General features: G+C 39.4%; 1 protein-coding gene across 2 annotated transcripts in view; it reads left to right on the top strand.

Annotated features, from left to right (window-relative positions):
- The window catches only part of LOC145496459 (uncharacterized), a 38,690-nt gene that overhangs the window by 15,602 nt on the left and 2,403 nt on the right, over nt 1–20,685 (top strand). Inside the window, exons 2-21 of one of the 2 annotated variants that reach the window (XM_081476123.1) lie at nt 1–192; nt 882–1,047; nt 2,324–2,474; nt 3,532–3,599; nt 4,592–4,738; nt 5,262–5,385; nt 6,697–6,743; nt 7,048–7,108; nt 7,495–7,559; nt 7,913–8,054; nt 8,409–8,669; nt 9,405–9,618; nt 9,724–9,809; nt 10,155–10,334; nt 10,798–11,850; nt 12,321–12,388; nt 15,189–15,693; nt 16,216–16,247; nt 16,826–16,894; nt 17,849–19,409. The exon at nt 1–192 is cut by the window's left edge and continues 111 nt beyond it. In XM_081476123.1, the coding sequence (XP_081332249.1) occupies nt 1–192; nt 882–1,047; nt 2,324–2,474; nt 3,532–3,599; nt 4,592–4,738; nt 5,262–5,385; nt 6,697–6,743; nt 7,048–7,108; nt 7,495–7,559; nt 7,913–8,054; nt 8,409–8,669; nt 9,405–9,618; nt 9,724–9,809; nt 10,155–10,334; nt 10,798–11,850; nt 12,321–12,388; nt 15,189–15,693; nt 16,216–16,247; nt 16,826–16,894; nt 17,849–19,409 (5,192 nt within the window). Of the gene's footprint in view, nt 193–881; nt 1,048–2,323; nt 2,475–3,531; nt 3,600–4,591; nt 4,739–5,261; nt 5,386–6,696; nt 6,744–7,047; nt 7,109–7,494; nt 7,560–7,912; nt 8,055–8,408; nt 8,670–9,404; nt 9,619–9,723; nt 9,810–10,154; nt 10,335–10,794; nt 11,851–12,320; nt 12,389–15,188; nt 15,694–16,215; nt 16,248–16,825; nt 16,895–17,848; nt 19,410–20,685 lie in introns of both variants that reach the window. The other variant, XM_081476122.1, reaches the window with a different exon arrangement.

Genomic DNA, 20,685 nt, shown 5'->3' on the forward strand with positions numbered 1-20,685 from the left:
AAATAAAAAACACATCCAGGAAAAAAGATTCGTTATTCATCCCGACAACCTATGCGGTACGACAAGATCCGAGTTATATCAAGCGCAGAAAAACATTAACGGCTGTACAACGATACCAATAGAAGACGGCAAATCTGAAAGAGAAATACGAGATATACTCGTGGCAAAATTGCCAAAGCTAGAAGGCAAGCGGTAAGACATAGTGATAATACAGATTAAATGCCGTTATTTACATGTATTAACCTTGCCATGACGCATACAAAATACTTAAGTATAGTCAGTGTTCAGACACCTAGACACATCATCTTAGATCCGATCGCGCGAGGCTACAATTTGCAAGAGTGGTCGAATTGAATTGGGTACAGAAACATCGACTGAGACCGACAAACGCTAATGTTTTCCTATGTTTTCACAAGTGTGTCGGGTCATCTCATCTATGGTTTTCTTTTAATCCAAGTTCGACATCATTTTATGCGAGTGGTAATATGAGTGTCTACAATTTAGCAACTTCTCCCACAATGCTTCAAGAAAGTTCTTCGTAGTTGCAGTCACCAGCTACCTTTTCATTTAGTTTTTTCAGCCCGGTTTTGACATTGCTAGCTTATGATATTTTTTGCAACTTAATCGAATTCTGAAGGCATTGAAGAATGGAAAAATTTCGTGTAACAAATGAGCATGGTAAAAAGACCATGCCCACCCCCCCCCCCAAAAAGCAAAAACATAAACAAAAACAAGAAAACAGCAACAACAACAGCAGGGAAATAATACCCGGACAAAAGGACACCCCTCTCCTCCCGCTCAGTATCAAGGGCTCTGGCGAGTATCGTGATCTTACTTCAGCGTCAAAATAATCTCCTTTTCTCGTTTTTGAACGTTTTCAGCTTCCAGTTTTTCACTAAAGGAAAGACAAGAAATTATTTTTGTCCATGCTCACGTGAATGTGACGATGAAACACATGTGGAAAACCCCATCTCAGAATGGAATGGAAAGAACGTAAAGAAGATGACGAGAGGAAACAGAGTTGTATACATTCTCTGCCTATGTAAGGTACAAATGTTTTTCTCCAGTCTTTTCTCAAGCACAGTTGTTGCTGCCAGGGTAACAACTAATTGTTTTGTGTCACTGCCATGCATTACTGTCGCCGCCATGTTCTAACCTAATGCAAGCAGCAGGTGAGAAGCAAACAGTGTGTAAAACTTTCTTTGAAAGCAATATTAAATCTCGCAGCAATAGGCCATTTTATAGTTTTGTATACGGTGACCCAGTTACTGATAGCAAGATTTGAGCTGACCTTGTGATGACAGAGATAAGATAGTAGTAAGGATGACAACAAGATAGCTTACATTTGAAAAGTAGGTAAGGTAAGGTAAAGTCTGCATGCGAGCCAAGTGGCCCATCAGGCCTGAGCTTATCCCGGTTTCTGTAGCATGAAGCGACTAGGAGTATTTCTACTCCCCCGTGGATGGGATACTAGTCCATCGCAGGGCTACCCCCAGCATTAAGTTCGCCGGTACCCATTTATACACCTGGGTGGAGAGAGGCACTGTGGGAGTTAAGTGTCTTGCCCAAGAACACAACACAATGTCCCCGGCCAGGGCTCGAGCCCGGACCGCTCGATCCGGAGACGAGCGCACTAACCATGAGGCCACCGCGCCTCCCACTACATTTGAAAAGTAACAAGGTTTGTATCATGACAAAGTCAACTCTAGCCTCGTTCTGTCCAGACTCTTAATCCACTAAGCATGAACTGAGAAATGGGCGTTCCCTTCCCAGGTTTCACGAAAAATAATTTGCCGTAAGATTACGGCTATTTTCACAGGCCCTGGCTCTCCCAAGATATAGACCCTAAATCTAATCAAATTGAAGATGCATCTCACTTTCGCATATATTGCATTAAATACTCTACTCTAAGAGAAGAGCTTTATCGAAAAATAGAAAATATCGTTCCGAATTTTAAGCATTCATCTGCATTACAAGGCACCGGCGAACTTATGACCTCTGCAAATCGTTATGTTAATATTCATTAGCAAAGTCCATTTCATCTTGCTTTGATCTACGCAATATTCTTTTAAATCAAACCTATGTAACTTGATTGCTATATCATAACCTTATTATATGTTCAGGAAAGTCATTTCCGTTTTAGCTTAAGTTATTAGTTTTAGTTTACAAGAGCTTTTGCAACACTGTATGTACTAATGGTCATGCAAATAAACCTAGTTGTTGTTGTTGTTGTCAGAGTGAAAAACGCTTTTCTTCCAATGAATCTCTGTAGGCATGCATAATAGTGACACTTCCCTCCTTTCATTGCTATGAAATATTAAAGGAGACTGCCATGACCGAGGGACACGAGGATGAAACATCGTCTTTTAGTTCAACTCAAACTGAACATGTGATACCGCAAAACGTAACTTCAGGAAGCACCAATACTTCCAGAACAGCTAAAGAAGAATTGCTTCCTCAATCTGCAAGTAGAGGTAAGTAGATAGTCCCAGACTCAAACTTTGTGCCTATCTGTAGAGTTCTATTAAATTTCTACGACCATAGTCTAAGGCAAAGCCCAAGTATGAGACGATATAATGTGAGCCTCGTTATGAGGTAGTAAAGGCAAAACTTTTCATGGAAGCCAAGTAGCCCATCAGGCGGTTTCATCGCATGGCGGACTCAGAGGTATTTCTACGCCCCCCTGGATGAGATGCTAGTCCATCGCAGGGTTACCCCCAGCATTAAATTCGCTGGCACCCATTTATACACCTGGGTGGAGAGAGGCAATGTGCGAGCAAAGTGTCCTGCCCTAGATTATAATATAGATAAGACCCTGCGCGCGCTTTGATTGCTCAAAAAACCATGTTTTATCAGAGTATAAAACATAGCTAGGAAAATCGTGTTTTATTGTTTTTCGTCACATTACCTCTATATCATAAAGCAAATGAAGAAGCCTAAGCCGTGTATTACACTGTGATAAAACACTGCGGACATTTGAGAACACTTGAGAAATGTAGAAAACACATTTCCCTCGTGTTCTCAAATGCCCGTCGTATTTTATCACAGTGTAATACACAACTTAGGCTTCTTTATTTGTTAAATATAACGCAATGTCCTCTGCCAAGGGTCGAACCAGGAGCGCTCAATCCAAAGACGAGCACACTAACCACGAGGCCACCGCGTCTCTTCTTTTTATGAGGTGCTTAATATTTAAGTTTTAATGAAAGACTTGGAAATTCAAACGTCCTCTGTAACAAAACAGAGAACCTTGTCTAGCTAAGACTTTGTACAACGCCAAATTTTTGCAGGGTCTTATGACTGCAGATAAAACTAGAACATCAAAAGGATGGGTATTTTTTTTTTTTCTGCAACAAACAGGTCATTTATGTTGCGAAAGTTACAAAAAGAACTCGACACAATCACTTCCCAAGCTTGTAACTCGCATATTCAATTTTCTCAGTCCACAACCATAGCTATATTGAAAGATTGAGATTATAAGAGAAAATTGCATTATTAACGGTAAATTTAATACCCATTGTTTTTTTTTAGATAAACTAACTGAAGAAGAGATAACCTGTCTTGTTGACACCATCACTTTACGCGATCAGAATCAGAATGTAAGTTCTATTCCTTATGGTAACTTGAATGGTGCAGAGAATCAATGTTTATGAAGTGTGCATCCGTCAAGTTACCCAGTGGTCTCAGTCGTAGACACCACAATAGGGAGTTTTAGCAAACCACAACGGCGACGGCAACGAGAACGTCACCAAACAAAAGGTTTAATTGGCAGAACAATGGTTCTGCACGTGCGTTTTGAATCTTAGTACACTTTTTTTTGGCGCCCTCTGCAAAACAACAACGTGAAATGACGAAGCTATACGTATTTTGGAGAACGTGTACCGCAATGGCTAATTTTTCGTGTCTTCCTTTGGAATACACCATTTTGCTAATGCTAGCTCCAGTCCCTTGTGGGGGCAAAATTTGATCTATTTAATGAATTAATGAGGCCATTTTTGGCTGAGTGATCACTTCTTGCCCCTACAACGGAATGGAACTGGGAAATATTCATCAGCAAAATGGACTATTGAACGCTATCATATATCACATATTTAGCATGACCAGGTTTTTAGAGCGATAGGCGTACTGAACAAATCTACACAGTTGTGACATTTGAGGGTAAAATATAAATACTTTTTTTGCAAGGGGTCGTCCTCGGCGTCGCCGTCGTCATTGCTAAAACTCCCTGAAGTTGGTTAGGGAAGTTGTTTTTTTGTCAGCGTCCATTTTGTCAGCGAACAATAAAAGCATGCTCGGCTGTTTTAACATTAACGTTTATATTCGCTGCGATACTGACTTCCTATCAGTCATCAGAATTCAAAAACGAGTGATTACCACGACGTGCGCGGGCATACACAACATTGTGGGATTCTTTTAAGATATTTCGACAGAGAAATAAATGATTTTTTTCTCCTAAACAACGGATGCAATCAACTTTACGAAGCAACCGTATAAGTTTTTTCTGGGGGAGGGGGGGGGGATATCATTAGCGAACCCATCACTTACAGTGTGCGTTTTGTGACTGCAATTTTCTAAATGTTACAATTACCAGATAAGAAGAATTGATGACGATATTGATAATGATGACGATGATGACGACTACGACGACGACGACGACAACGATGATGATGATGATTCAGAAGAAGAGGACGCCCTGCCATCTTCACCACCAACACAACAAATGCACGCTGATGTTGAAGTACGTTTATTTTGTTAAATTAGTACTGATGTCCATTTTTTTATCCAAATCAGGAAAGCTAGCATTATGCTCATTTTCTATATTGAAACTGATATAATAAGTGGGCTCCTTTTGACCATCTGAAGTATAATTTTCTTGATATCACATTACCCTTTGCTCTTGCATTAACTTTTCTCGAAGCAATGGTCGCTTTCGAGAAATCGTCATGGCAGCTGACATACTAAATTAACGATCATTAGAAAATAGCCCAAAGGAAATACGCGTGCTGACTGGTTTAAAATCATGGTTCTATTTAACAATTAGATTATGAGCTCGAGATCTCTATCGCTTGATAATTGACGAGGGCGCAGCCCGAGTCAACCATCACGCATAGAAATCGAGAGCGAATAAAAACTTTATCTGAATCCTCTTCACAGACACTTGGAAAACTCAAAGAAACGACTGTCATTAGTGGGCCTAAATGAAAAGTTAGTTAGCAAAATGGTTATTCTGGCTCTGAACGATATATTGTTTTATTCCCTAGACTTTTGTCGAGAATCCATCCATTAACAATCCCGAAACCGTGTCAAATGGAGAATGTGCAAATGGAATCACTGCCACTCAAAATAGAATAGACCCAGACAGCGCGTACAATACACTACCGACAGGTTTGTTTTCAAGAAATTGAAGTTATTTGACCGTACTCGAATATACACGGATGAATTTTTCGCTTAATATTGATGATGGCTACCTCTGAGATTGTCCAAAAATCTATCACTGACCAACGCAATTAATTTGTGACAATCTAATATAAATTCATATTTGCCGACTTGGAGTAGAAATCTGGGTGCGAGTATAGTAAGCGAAGACTAATGGTTAGTGCCAAGAGCATGATGGGTTCCTGTACATGTTAGTGCGTTTGTAAGAGAAATGGTTAGGAAACTTGTCGTATGCTCATTTAGAAAATAGCCCAAAGAAAATACGCGTGCTGATAGGTTTCAAAATTGTGTTTCTGTTAAACAATTAGATTATGAGCTCGGTCAACTATCACACGATAGAAATCGAGAGCGAATAATCTAATTGTTTTAGTATAAATGTACAAGTATTGCAAACTTTATCTAAATCCTCTTCACAGACACCTCGAAAACGCAAAGAGGTGGCCGTCATTCTGTTAACAAGGGTACACTGCTACGCTACTCACTATCTATCGCAGAATAGATAGTGAGTAGCGTAGCAAATCAGAGAACGGCATTCGTGCATGATAGAACGCTATTCTATTTATACTAAAACTCGATAGAAACACAGACGTAATGATGGTGCAAGGAAAGAGAATTTACATTTTGATGATCAAAGTAAACAAGTTGTTTTCTTTTTTCGTCGCGGAGGTTATATAAGAAATAAAAATCATGCATATGTTTTCCATGTTTCTATGAAGTCATAGAAACACTCGTGGAAGTTTGGGAGAACTCGAAAAAGCTGTGGAAACACTCGCTTGTTGGCTCGTGTTCTCACAGCATTTCTCGTTCTCCCAAACTTTCACTCGTTTTTCTGTAACTCGATAAGAACACGGTACATGTTTTTTATTTCTTAAATACAAATCCCCGTAGGTTTAATGTTTTCCGTCAATAATTTAGTTATCTAGTTTCTTTAGTTGTTGTCGTTTTGAGAGTTACAACCAGAAAGATAGACCATAGTATCGGTCGGGGTTACAAGGTCCCCATTTCCTCCCCTATAAGCAGTTTTTGTGGTTTACTTGTCTGGCTGTGGTTAGCATGTTCCAGGATCATGGTAGCTGGGGGCGAGCGAGAGGAAAAACGAGGGAGACTTAGGCGAGGAAAGGAAGGGTGCGCGTAGGATATCCACGTACTTTTAACCAATGTGCTGTAATGCTTTTACCTCCTTCCGGTACTGTAAGTGTAATCAGTCACAATGCTAAACAACAACTTGACTGTGTGCCCGATTGTTTTCTCTCGGCTTAGGAAGCTATACATCATTATTTACATTGGATAGCGTTCATCAAACACAGGTAATGACTTATTAACAACAAAGCTCCATAGCCCATTTTGAAACTGTAGCGCATTACTGTCTCACAAGACCTTCTATGGTAAAAAAAAAAAACTTGACTTTTAATTGATTGCATACTAATTTCTGTTCTCTCATATGATGACTGCATCTATATGACTATTACTCATGGCAAAATATTACCTCCGTTGATTCTGTAGTATTCACCTTGGAACAAATAACTATTTCTATGCAAGAATGATCATTTTTTAGTCTTGTAAACGGTCAATACATTATTTCATAATTGAGATAGACTTTCAATTTCACAGTTGGCAATCTCGTCACCACTTAATACTCCAATAGAAATGACGGGAGGCTGGAGAAACCAAGGTAAGAAACTTCGCCTTTATTTGTAGTTCTTTTCATCGATTTTAGGCATTCAAAGTTGTTTATTCTAGTTAATGCATGGGTTTAAACCTTTCAGTTGATAGAGACAGCTTTCAAGTGATAGAACAGTCAGAACTTTTTCCAAGAGCGACTAAGTTGTCAGTTAACTTATTGTCTGAGTCAACTTTATTTTTAACACTGGTTGGGTTATGATTATTATGATTGTTTGTATTGACCTTATACAGGTTAATGCCTCCATGTTTTTCTTATTTTAAACCAGAGCTCTCGGCTATCACTATCAAAACCACCCAAAACAACATGTACCCCTAAAAGGAAAAGAACTAGGCAAGTCTCTGAACAACATTGATTCTGCTGCTTTTTTTCTGTAGAGCAAACAAGAATTGTGACTTTAGTAAAAATCTCTGACCTCACCCCAACGTCAGGAAGCGTTGTGGTAAGACATTGCGAATTGACATGTAATAGAGGCAGTAGTTGAGGTAGTAGTTCTTGAGGCATTATTATGGCACCCAGTCATGAACGAAAAAGGTGAAGGTGAAGGTGAAGAGTAGTTGTGGCATTGGTCGTAGTTGTGTTGTCATTCAAATAAAAATCAGAATCTTTATTGATTCATTCTGTTGTTGTTCGTCCGTCGTAGTCGAAGATGACTAAAGACATCTAGTTTGTTAAATTTCTACGGTGTGTCCGGAGGTGGCTGATTCATTCTACCATGTAATTTACCAACAAATATATTCTGCAAACCTGTAGTAAAATGGTCCTCTAAATGTGAGTTTTATTGATACGTTTCAGGGTGGATACAACTTCTTCATTACTTTAGACCCCTCATCGGCTGAACGCATATCTACTGGCGAATATAAAGTGATGTTTGGCAATATTCCTCCAGTTCCTGCTAAAAGAATTAACGACAACATTCTGCAAGGAACAGTTCCTCGTGAGTGTGATTAATATTTTGGACAGTCCAACAGATATTTGACAAATACACTCCGTTTTTCTTAGGCATTTTATTTTTGTTCCACTAGTAATGTTCCTCGATTTCAATTCTAATTGCAATTTATTTTACTTATTCGTTGTCGCAAGCACTTTGTGGGGTCACTGCTTCAAGTCGAATGGGTAATGCCCCCAATTAGAAACAAATTGTTTGCTCCTATCTGATCGCAGGTAGTGTGCCATAGTATGGCACGCAGAGAAGTCGAATACTCCTTGATGACAACGGGCTTCGAGTTAAATGATCCATTAAAATAGCTGATTAAAAATAACTAAATATCCTTTTTTTTGGTTTTGGTAGCATCAGCTTGCGCCGGTGAGGTGGAGGTTAAACTGTTAAACTCTTCTGGGGAAACGGTCAGTGACCACCAGACTGACGCAGTGCTCTTCACGTACTTTGACGAAAAGAAAGACAAATTCGATGAGGAACGTCGACGGAAAAGGAAAAACTACTTGAAAGACGAAATTACCTCTACGGCGGATGCCTTTGAAATGCTGTCCTTGGTGTTCGAGGTAGTCAAGGAAGTCGAATCAGACTCGAAAGAAGGAAAGGGTCCTAATGGTGAGAATTGCTTAAGAAATTATTCTTAAACTTGTCTGTTGTAATCTTCCATATTGGTAACCATCCTTGTGTTTATGTCGTTTATCACTACCCCTTTAATTGAGTGTTTGTCTACCTCAGTAAACTCAAGTTTTGAAATTTCACTTCTTCATTTTGGATGTAACTCACTCAGCCTATATCGTGAGGTAGCTTGCGTACGTTTAGGACAATAATTATAAAAGTTTGCCACACCATAGCATTCAAGTGAACTGAATGTACATACTCCGGCAAAAGAAGCTGCCTCGCGGCTGCCAAGTGACTTGCAATTTGGGGGAAATACCTTTTTCATGGGGAAACTTCCAGTTTTGACTTTAAAATAAGCAACAGTAGATCACTCTGAAAACAAGGAACAGTGAAGAATTTTCCGACATTTTATACTCATTTATGTTCCAGGCGTGTTTGAGAAGAGAGTTGATTAATGGCCAGTTCCATATGAGATGAGCCTGCAGGGAATCATGGTAGTTATATTCATCATCTTGGACTGAATATTTGTTTTGATGAATATAACTTCTATGATTCCCTGCAGGCGCATCTCATAGAGGGAACTGACGACCATTTATGGCTGGACGACAACAACGAAGAACGCTGTCAAGAAGAGCACATAGACCATGACTTAACAAAATGATTTAATAACTAACATGGAAATGTACTTTTCTTTTTTAACATGGAAATATATGAAACATTTTTTTTTCACAGGGAATGGCAAAGCTAAAGCGCTTTATCTTCTTCGCATGATCGCAGAGTCCGCAGCAAAGATTAACGCTATGGAATTCTTCACTATTATATTCAGCACTCCCGTTGCACGAACTGTGTTTAAAAGCTTTAAAGACGAGGAGATTCTTCTGGAGGACGTAGCAAGGGAGAATGGTCATGAAGAACTGGCCCGCTTTCTACAAGAAAGACACTTAATGTACGTTTAGGGTTTAATTAATGGCAAAAAAAAAAATGTTGAGTTCAAGAGATTCCAATTTAATTTTCACTGTTTTTCGTTACATTTTGTCTTCGCGTTGCACAGGTATCGTGATGATGAAAATGACAGTGATGATGAAGTAGATTGGGAAGCACTTGCCAAAGCAGCAAAGGAGTACCAAAAACGGAATGGTTAGCTAGTGAATTTTTTACAAACTTTTTAAGTTTTTTTTGTATATCAATCAAACATTTTCATTTATCTACTATATATTTGGAGGCTACAAGTATGAAGTCTTTTCCTTGCTTTCTGGAGTCTCATAAAGCAACTCCGTGTCCTTTTAAGATAAGCTAAGTGTTCTCGTTTCTCGGATTTCGAATGCTGTTGTTTACAACTGGACTAAAAAAATTTTGACAACACGTTCCACGATTCCTGACTCGAATAGTTTAAAAGGACCAAATCAACGGTTGGTTTCTATGAAAGGCGCTGGTTCAAACCCGTCTTAAAGCATTTTTTTTCTTTTCTCTTCGGTTCAACAGCTGGGAGAGAGACTACCGGAAGTACATCTTCTGAAGTTTCGAACGGCTATAGTGGGGATGTGGAAAACCTCTCCGAACACGATGAAATAGTTGAAGACTGTTTTGAAGAGCCAAAGGTGAAGCAAGAAACAACTTCTGATGCGCAGTGTCAAGAAGAAGCACATACTTTATTGTCAGAAGGTATTAGAAAAAATTTGCCCGCATGACTTTGTCGCGATGTAGACAAATTGCCGTTAGATTTGTTAGAAAACAAGCAAGACGTTGGAATCCACTTTGAAGAGCTCTTAGAGGAGTAAAAAGCAACTCCAGATGCTCAATGTTAAGAAAAAGCAAAAACCGTGTGTTTAGAGTTCGCCAGAGCTAAATAAGTCCATTTTTTTTAAAGAAAAAAACGTTTTTGGTACAAGACCGATATTTACTAAAAACTATTTTAGCAGTGGCACTATACATTGCTGATGCTAAATTCATACGGCCGTCGTCAGTAACCACACCAAACAAGGGATAAGAATACGATATTAACGTTCAGGGAGTAAGCACCAGAAATCGCTGCGAAACAATCCCTCAGAGGTAGAAATTCAGATTATTTACAGACACATGTGTTGCAGCAACGATGTTGCAATTTTCTTTCTTTTACTTTCAGTAGAATCCGTTCCCGAGTTTAAAAGCTCCTTGCCTAAACTGTCAGATCCAATTGTTGGAAGAGAAGTGGAATGTAAAGAAATCATCGATAACCTGGCTTTGAACCGCTGGCGTGTTGGAGTCATTTCTGGGCCTTTAGGAATTGGAAAGACCTCTGTTGCTGTTGAGGTTGGACATAAACTTCTCTTAAAGGGTTGGAATGTTCGTTATCATGCCTGTAACAACCAGAACCCCAGTTCAGAACTTGGGATGCTGCTTGAAAATTATTGTCACTGCCCCAATTTGGAATCTGATTTGGTTTGCGACGACAGCAATGGAAAGTGTCCAGTTCAAGAGACATGCCGTACTCTTCTCATTTTAGACCAGCTGGAGAATATTCTTAACGATGACGAGGCAGATATAATCCCAAGGGCATTGCAACGATTTGGGGTTGACACACTTGATCAGGTCCATTTTTTACAGCTATTACTCGTTACACGCAAGAGAATCGACGTCAAGGAGGATTTTGCGTTTTATCTCAAAATAGAACCCCTCAAAAGTGCAGTCGCAGTTCAATTATTACAGAGCGTCCCACAGATTACCTCAGTTGCTAATTTAGAGGTGATAGCGAAAGGCTGTGGATACAATCCACTGGCCATGATGATAGTCAGAGCCTTAATTCAGAAAGGAATATCAGAAAGTGACATCATCAGCATGTTGTCATCACCTGATAACTTCTGGAAAAAGCTCTCCCACAACGTTGTGAGACGTCACCTCTTAAAGGAAAAGGAGACATTGGTCAACGGTGATCAATCGATGAAGCTGACTCAAAATGAGTCCTTAACATCACCTCTCTCAAGCCATGTTGAAATACAAATGATAGACCAAAAGCAAGTGACCGTTGAATTGGCGTCGATCCAAGAAACAAAGTGCACTGACGAAGATGAAATTCCTTCCGACGAAAAGGCATCTGATCCTCGCTACTGTCACTGTCGACTTTGCGTGAGTTCTGATGGAAAAAGTAGCTTCACGTTAGCTTTGGGGTCCTCAGCCTTCTTCCACGGCCTGACATTAGAAGGTAGGTGCGAGTCGTTGTGATAGATTAGGGGTTGCATGTGGGCAGCACCTACCGGAATACGACGAGAAACCATCGGCTGTGCTCTCAAAAATGCCTCTGAAGGGTATTAAAAAATCAAATTGAAAATTTAGAATTGCATGCATGGCGTAGTCTACGGAGCCGGCCAATCATGTATAGTAGGAAAAGTCAACTTTGATGTCTGGTAAGAACCTCTAATAATTAAGACAAAAAATTGTGTCGTCAGAAATAATTATCTACTATCTCACAAATATAGTCAGACGAGCTTCATTAAGAGTGAATAAGTATACAGTTAGAGAGGCGTCGTGAATAACTGTGAAGAATACAAACTCTCCTATGTTCAGATAGTATCTTAGAGTTCCTTGCAAATAAAACTGTTATAGATGTGAACCAGACACTCATTAAGCATTCCCTTTAACGAAGGCTAATTAATGATTTCTGTTTCTCTAAAGATCTGAAGGACGTGGTCCAGGACAAGTACCTCCTGCAGAAAGAAAAGGGAGAAAGTCCTCATTCTAAGGTAAACGGCCAGGGGATAACAGAATATCATTTACTGTTAGGAGAGGTGAGTGTAACGGCGCTTTTAAGCACCCGGGCGTATTTCTTCAGTCATGAACCTAGATTTAAAGGGGTGGCGAAGTGCTCCGTAGAGAGGAGCCCAAATAAAGCCGTTTTAACACATCCGTCCATTTAACAGTAACAGAAATAATCAGAATGTGGTTGAAAGATAACAAAGGTAAAGCATTAGTATACGCAGTTGCCTTATCACTCTGTCGTCCATGCTTTCAATACAAATGCAATAAATGGGCAAGTTAAATCGAATCACCATGCTCAAAATCTCCTAGTGGACCTTCGAATTTCTAGTACATCGTTAACTATTAATAATAATAATAACAATGATAATCTTAATCAATAACGATTTCTTAAAACATAAGCAAGCGAATATTAATGTTAAAAGCCGACGTTTCGGTGTCATCGTGACACCATTCTCATGGCAAAGTGAATAATGGTGTCACGATGACGCCGAAACGTCGGCTTTTTAACATTAACAACAACAACAACAACAACAACAACAATAATAATAATAATAATAATAATACATTTTTATCGTGCTAGATATATAAAATATCCAAAAGCGCTTTACATGTCATGATAAAAAGTATAGCAAATTACATTACAATTAAAAAATAAAATATGCTATTACTTTAGTCGACTTTCTACTCAAAAAGTAAAAAAATATCATTAAGGACGGTGCCTACTAAATACAAAGGCTTTTGCGCCACGTTAGGACCACGCGGAAAAAGTAGATCTTCGCTAGGGCTATTGGAATCCACGAAGAAAAATGGGGGTAGCCACGCATTTTTTCGAGATAATTAGGCTTCAATCTCAACAAAAATGCTGACATCAACATTTTTCTGAAAACACAAGGAGAGGGTATTTCTTCACAGCTTCTTTACAATTCGCCTTTACATACAGAAAAGCAAACACATTTATAAAGATCTGAAAACTACATGGTAAATGGTAACATAAAAACCATTTTTGGTATGTTTTTAATAACAAAATCGTTGCAACAGCATTTTTAGCGTCTCTGACAGCCTCCCTCTGTTTCAGCTAAAATACAGTCTAAATATCTTTTGCTCACAACCAGAAACTAATCACGCGCTGAATAGGATTGCCAATTCCATTTCATAACATAAAATAGAGGTAACCACGCGTTTTTTAAAGTTATTGATCCTTTTTGAAACTTTTTACGGTGCTCGTTACATTTTTTCCTGTCACCTCCCTAGTAAGTAAAACATTTGCGTATCTCGCACTTGTTTTGCACGCGCACTATGCTATCTGCAGGCACACGTTTACAGTTGGATTTCAGTATAATTTTCGACAGATAACAGCTAGTTTTTCAGCCGGAAGACGTTAACAGTTAGTGGTTAGCGATATGCTGCTGTTCTGGTGTTCCTGGGTTAAGTACAGGTTCATTAAACTTGATTTGGTCACAGTAGGAAAATTTTGCTTTCAATTCAGTCGTGTACTTGGTAGCTTAGTTGATTGCGTCATGTCAACCCAGCGTGCGAGTGGTGCTTAAACCATGCCTTGCGTGATGCGCAGAACGTGTGCGCACTAACAAAAGTAGGCACCGTCCTTAAATGTCATCCGCTTTTTAAAATAAAAATGTCTTAGGCTTTCTTTTAAAAGAATATAAGTTTGGCGCCATCTGAATATGTTTGGGAAGTTTGTTCCACATCGATGGCCCAGCATAGGCGAATGCATGATCACCAAAGGTGTTAAACTTTTCTCGAGGTACTACTAACAAAAGAAGATCATTTGATCGCAGAGAGCTTTTAGAAGATGACTTTTTCGTAATAAGATCTGAGATGTAACTTGGAACCATACCGTTTAACGCCTTGTACACAAATAGTGAAACTTTAAACTTGGTCCTGAACTCAACAGGTAGCCAATCAAGGTCAATTAAGTAAGGCGTGATGTGATCAAATTTAGGTACGTACTAAGCACACAAGTCTTGCAGCAGCATTGAGAAATTTTTGTAGGCGGTTCAGCTGGTATTGTGGCACTCCAAAGAGCAACGAGTTACAGTAATCGAGGCGTGACGTCATGAAGGCAAGAACTAGAATTTTAGTAGCCTTGATAAAAAGGAACTTCCTAAGTTGCTTGATGTTATAGAGACCCTTGAAAGCTTTACCGCAGATGTTCCCAATGTGAATATCCATCGCCATATGCTCATCGAACCAAGATTATATTCTAAGCCACGCCACCTTATTCTACAGACGGATATAGGTAAAATTAAAGCAAACAAACAAGCAACAAACATCACGTTCTCTCAAAATAATTGTTTTCCTGTTAATTAATTGCCTTTAAAACCTTAAAAAAAATGTTGGATCTGTCCTAAAAATGTTATAAAATGATGTAAAAGTATAAGAAACTATTAAATTTTCGGCATCGCTCTGTTCACGATCGTTAGAGTAAAATCACTATAGGTGAATGATTAAAAAAAGTTTCAAGACATGTTTTGATCCCTAAGGGGTACAATAGAAGGCAAATAGGTTTTAGGGAGAGGCTGGCGCTCGTTTACAGCATCGGTATATAGCGTGGAATGCCAAAGTTCTAAAAATAAGCTTTTCTGTGGATTGCTAGCGCTAACGTTTCCAGTCTCTTTCGATTAGTACATAAACCTTCAATCGATAACGTCTGTGATGTTTACAGATCAACTTATTTTCGAACAGAAGTTGGTAAGATTCTTCCTGTCCACCTTTTTTTTTTTTTTCAAATTCTGTAATTGTTTGCTTGGTTTGTGTTTTCTTCAGGGCCACAATGAAAGAACAGGCCTACATGCTCCGCTTCTGGTTGGATTGAAAATTCTACTTGGTGGTAATTCAGTTCAACATCCCATCTTTACTTTGAAAGAGGCTCTGAAGAAAGCAGGGAAATCCTGTAGTTACAGACCGTTATGCAGAGCTAAATCATATGTCAGTTTAGATGAAAGAGGTATATCTCTACCCTCTGTGACTGAGAAAGAATCACCCACAAACATTCATCAAATAGAACCAGTTGGGCGGATGGAGGAGCAACGCGCTCCCTGTACCTGTGCTGGTATACCGTTGTTCAGATCAAGTCCATGCCTCAATACAGAAGGAGACATCATTGCTGCACCCTCCGAGCTTCAGGGGTTACCTTCTAGGAAAAAGAAGAGAAAACTAGCTGCACCTTTACTACAGAACAGCAAGATAATGAGCAGTAGCTTCCTGATTTGCGTTGCAATTTTAGTGTTATTTTCTGCTGGAGGGATTGTCTACATCACTTCATTTATGGGTGAATATAGAAGCAAATTATTAAGATTAAATGCTGTACTTATTTTGCACCAACTGTACAAAGCAAAGAAAACCTGCTTATATATAGGAAGATAATTTCGACTACCGAGAAGACATATATAAGCAACAACTCTCATCTAAGCCTGGCAAGCCATGTCTGTTATTTTGATACACAACAAAGTATAAGTGCACTGTCGCCCAATAGGCGATTTGCATGATGGCGTCATTTGACTACAGCTACCAGAATCCTTCACTTTTTCCTTTTCTTATGCTAATTAGGGTAATTGTTATTTAAACCCCGCTGGGAATTCAAAATTTCAATAATAAAGAAAAAACGAAAGGAATTCTGATAGTTGTAGTCAAATGACGACAACGTGCAAATCTGCTAATCTGCCAGGAATATCAGTGAAGTGTGTTTATCTATTTTCTAACCTTACCATAACAAATTAATCGGCGAACCTTTTAACTGGTAGCCACAATGATAATAACAGTGTAGGTCTAAATGTTTATGTTTTTTCCTTAGGACGAGAGCCAGTTAACGACCCAGCCCCGGAGGTACGGTAACTTTTACCCTTACCTTATGCAAAACATATTGATTTATCGATTAGCACATTTCTCCATGAAAACAAAAACTCCAAACCCTAATTACTCAGACAAACGCTGCTTTGATCCAATACACTAATTGCTCACATGAAAACATCAAAACTTCGCTACTTATCAGTTAGAACGGTACCTAAAAATAAATTTCATAGTTACGATAGAACTGGTATAGAGAAATTAAAATTAAAAAAACGAGCAAATTAATAGGCGATAAAGAAAACCGGGAAAACGATGGTATTAGATCTAGATTGGAAAAAACAATGAAAGGATTTTAACTAACGATAAAAAAACACGCCGAGACTTAAGGGTGGTTCCCCAAAGAGGTTTGACGATAGAGACGCAGGAAAAACCCATAGCACCTGTTTACCGTTTATGGTTTATTGTTATTTTACCACACAGACTTACCCTTACCCGTTTCATAACAGCGACTGTCGTGATCAGTTCCTCACGTTAAGGACGGGCAATCTCAGAAATATTTTACCTGCGCTATTTAAATATTTTACTTCTTTTCATTTTTTTTTGTTTTATCTCAGGTTAAACAACCTACGGCTTTCACTATTGAAGTCACCACTGAGAGAAGGACTATTGGGACTTTGCCATTTGTAAGTTTTATTGCTTTGTTCGTTTAATAGCAAAAAATTCCGCACGGTAGCGATTTAAAATAAATACAAGATTGAAGAAAGTTAAGAATGAACAGTTTCGTAAATTCCGAAGTATAAACGACCTTCATTACTTCGGATTTAGTAGCCTCTTTTTATCGCTACTTTCGGAAGGTTAAAACTTTCAATCGAGAGTAGGGGGCGCTAGCTTAAATGTGAACCCGTCAGGCCGAGGATTATTTCCGGTTTCTGTAACAGGAAGCGAATAGGAGTGTCTCTACTCCCCACTGGATGGGATGCTAGTCCGTCGCAGGGTTACCCCCATCATTAAATTTGCCCGTACCCATTTATACACCTGGGTGGAGAAAGGCACTGTGAGAGTTAAGTGTTTGGCCAAGAACACAACAAAATGTCCCCGATCAGGGTACGAAATCGGACCGCTCGATCCGGAGTCGAGGACACTAACCAAGAGGCCACCGGGCCTCCCACTGTAAGGTTAATACAGTCAAACCTCTCCACAACGGCCACCTTGGGGACAGAGGAAAGCTACCGTTTTAGAGAAGTGGCCGTTATGGGGAGGCAGGGGTGTAATATGACACCTGACATTTTTGGGGGTGCAACATTTTTATTTGTAAAAAATGCCTATTGCAGCATATCGTCGCTTCGATACAGCTTGTTTTGGCCATTGTTTCTCATAACACGTCAAGTAGCGTTTGAGCACTGCATTCCATTGGTTGTTAGACAAGAAACTCCTTAGCTTATAAGATTCATGAAATGTGAAAAAAAAACCTGAATTATTGAATGTCGGTTTCGATAGCTTGGATCTATAATTGTAACACTTGAGAAAATTTTAAAATTTTCTCAATTTTTCAATTTTTTTCAATTTTCTAAATATTTTCATCTTAAAAGATGAAACACCTTAAGTAATTCCAAAACTTCGTGTTTATCTCCTGAAAGGTACCACAAGAAATCCCTTCAGTGCCAACTGGGAATTCCCTTCAGCCTTCAAATCTTTCAAGGAGCTCCATATGTCACTCTAATGAAATTGAACTGGTTGACTCACTCACCGAAAAACACGATTGCTGGCCTTGCCCTTCATGTCCGCCTGGATTTGGGTTATCAAATCCATGTGGCAGCCTGGTTAACAGAGCTTTCACTATACACTGTAAGTCATGCAAACCCGGCAAAACATTTTCTTCTTTCTGGGACGAAACATCGTGCAGGAGCTGCTCACAGTGCGCACCAAATGAAACAGTCGTGAAACCTTGTAAGCCGTCTTCTGATGTCGTTTGCTCGCGATGCCAACCTGACCAAATTATCTGGATATCGTCCAAACAAGAGAAACATGAATGTCTTGATTGTCCTATCTGTCCTTCCGGTTTTGAACCATCTCATCCTTGCGGCAGTACCGTCCCGTATGGTGTGTTGATAACGTGTGTTCAGTGTCGAGAAGGAGAAACTTTTTCCGCCATGACAGATAAGGAGCAGTGTAAACGATGTTCCCCCTGTGGACCTGGACAGAGACTAATTGCGAGATGCACAAAATACTTCGATACGATATGTGGAAGTATCTCCTCCGAAAAATGTGGATATGACCAGATCCAGTTGAACCAACTCGATTCGTTAAATCGGACCGAGATAACATGCATAGATTGCCCGATGTGCCCAGCAGGAACGGAACTTTCAAAACCTTGCGGCACAGTGGCTTACAGGGAAGAAAAATTGTCTTGTGTCCCTTGTAGGCCTGGTTTTACGTACTCTGACCAACCTAGTAAACACAGATGCAAACCGTGCTCGTCATGTTCTCCTGACGCCGTGGAAATCTCTCATTGCTCTGTGCTCAAAAACACTGTTTGTAGTACGAATTCAAGGTGTTCATCTAACCAGATAAGCTTTTCACATGGATCTATGCTAACCTGTATCGATTGTGTCGAATGCTCTGTCGGCGAAGAGCCATCCATCGCCTGCGGAAGCCTAGTATCAGACGTCCCTCCTATACAACAATGTATGTCTTGTAAGCCAGGAACTTTTTCCGACATTTATGGAACCCAGTCCTGTAGACCTTGCCGTAGTTGTGACAAGGAAGAGTTGGTCAAAAGGAAATGCACACAAACATCAGACACTGTTTGCTTATCTTGTGAAGCAAACCATTACTTTGATCATGTACTGTGGTCTTGTGTTCCCTGTTCCATATGTTGCAAAGATGAAGCAAATCACTATCCCCAAGAATGTTCTCATTTAACAATAAGGAAATGTGAATTAAGAATGTGTTTAACAAACACTTTTCCATCCAAAGCAGTGTCATCTACAACGATGGAAAATTCAACAGTAGTGTCAACTACAACAATGAAAACTTCAACCATCACAAACGCGACGATTATCTTTTTGTTGTCTTTCTCTTTTTTTATCATATTTACATTGTTCGTAACGTTGGTGCGTTTGCGATTAAGTTTCCGTCAAAGACAATTGCAGTTGACGTTTAGGAAAACACAGACGAGGAGGTGGCAAGACGTCGCAGGTACGTCCTGTTTTTTGTGCCAAAGCATCGACCCAACTTTTAATTGACAATTCCTTACTCGAGTTGCCCTAGGCCTCTTGAAAAAGAAAATGTTTTAACCCGTATCCGGCAGACCCCCCAGGGTGAATCCCTCATGAAAAGGTTGGGGATGTTTGTCGACAAATTTGAATTAAACCCCTAAAGCTTAAGGAGACCAATCTGAGCGCGGCTCGAGCTTTTATTTGATCCCTAAAAGATACACACTTAGAATACTTAGAACGGAATAGGCCTGATTACCAGTCACTACTCTTGACAGGAGCCCGCGCTAGTAGACCGGACTCGGGGGAGTGGCGGAAATCCAGAGTAAAAACGGAAATAAGAGCGTTTTTTTTGTTTCTTCGAGTGCAGGCTAAAACATACTTTGACAGCTAAAAACACTGGCGTTTTCTCTTGAACACCAAACGTGAAACCACAAGCCTTGATTTGCACCCCTAAGCGACATGACGAGCAACCCCGATCTTTTGATAAGGGAGTTTCCCCCCCCCCCCCCCCCCCACCCTCTCGGGGACGGCCGACCTAGTAATGGCCTAGAATTTGACCAAAATTCTACCACGATAAAATATTCACCAAAACTAATTAAGCCTTAAGTGATTTCTTACACTCAACCAAACTACACTTTACCGTCTTCTTCACTAAAACACTGAAATGTACAGCAACCTAGGATACAAATAAGAACACATTTCTTTAGAATATCGAAGATGAATTTTACGAAATTTTACTGAGCATTTTAAGAATAAACCCGAGACATAGATTTTGAAAAACAAAATATTATGTGTCGAAAATTTGTTAATACGATACAATTATATGTTTTTAAGTAAACGGTATATAAAATTCTTCCTTTCTCTAAACCGCGAAACTAGCCAAAAAGCGACGAAAGCAGCACTAGCCATATGTTCGATGCTAATAACATCTCTGCAAGAAATTATGTGAGTCATATCATACTTTAATGCCTGCAGGCGAGCTCTAAAATTTCTTTAATACCATCCAGACACAAAGCAGAAATGTAATACGCTACAATCTTAACTCATAAGAATTTTTCAGCCTAAAATGGGCAGAAAAATAATAAAATTCATCCTTGGACGGAAAAACGATATTCTTATTTAAAAAAAGACGATTTGTTGTGTGATCAAAACAGTCATTCATTTCAACCGACACCTCTGCAAGAGTAAAAGTACCACGTGACTTCAAAAACGCTTAAGGCAAGCAAGGAAATAACAAAATTGATTGTTTCCAAACT

Source organism: Orbicella franksi, chromosome 9 (genome assembly GCF_964199315.1).
Source record: "Orbicella franksi chromosome 9, jaOrbFran1.1, whole genome shotgun sequence".
Lineage (NCBI taxonomy): Eukaryota > Metazoa > Cnidaria > Anthozoa > Scleractinia > Merulinidae > Orbicella > Orbicella franksi.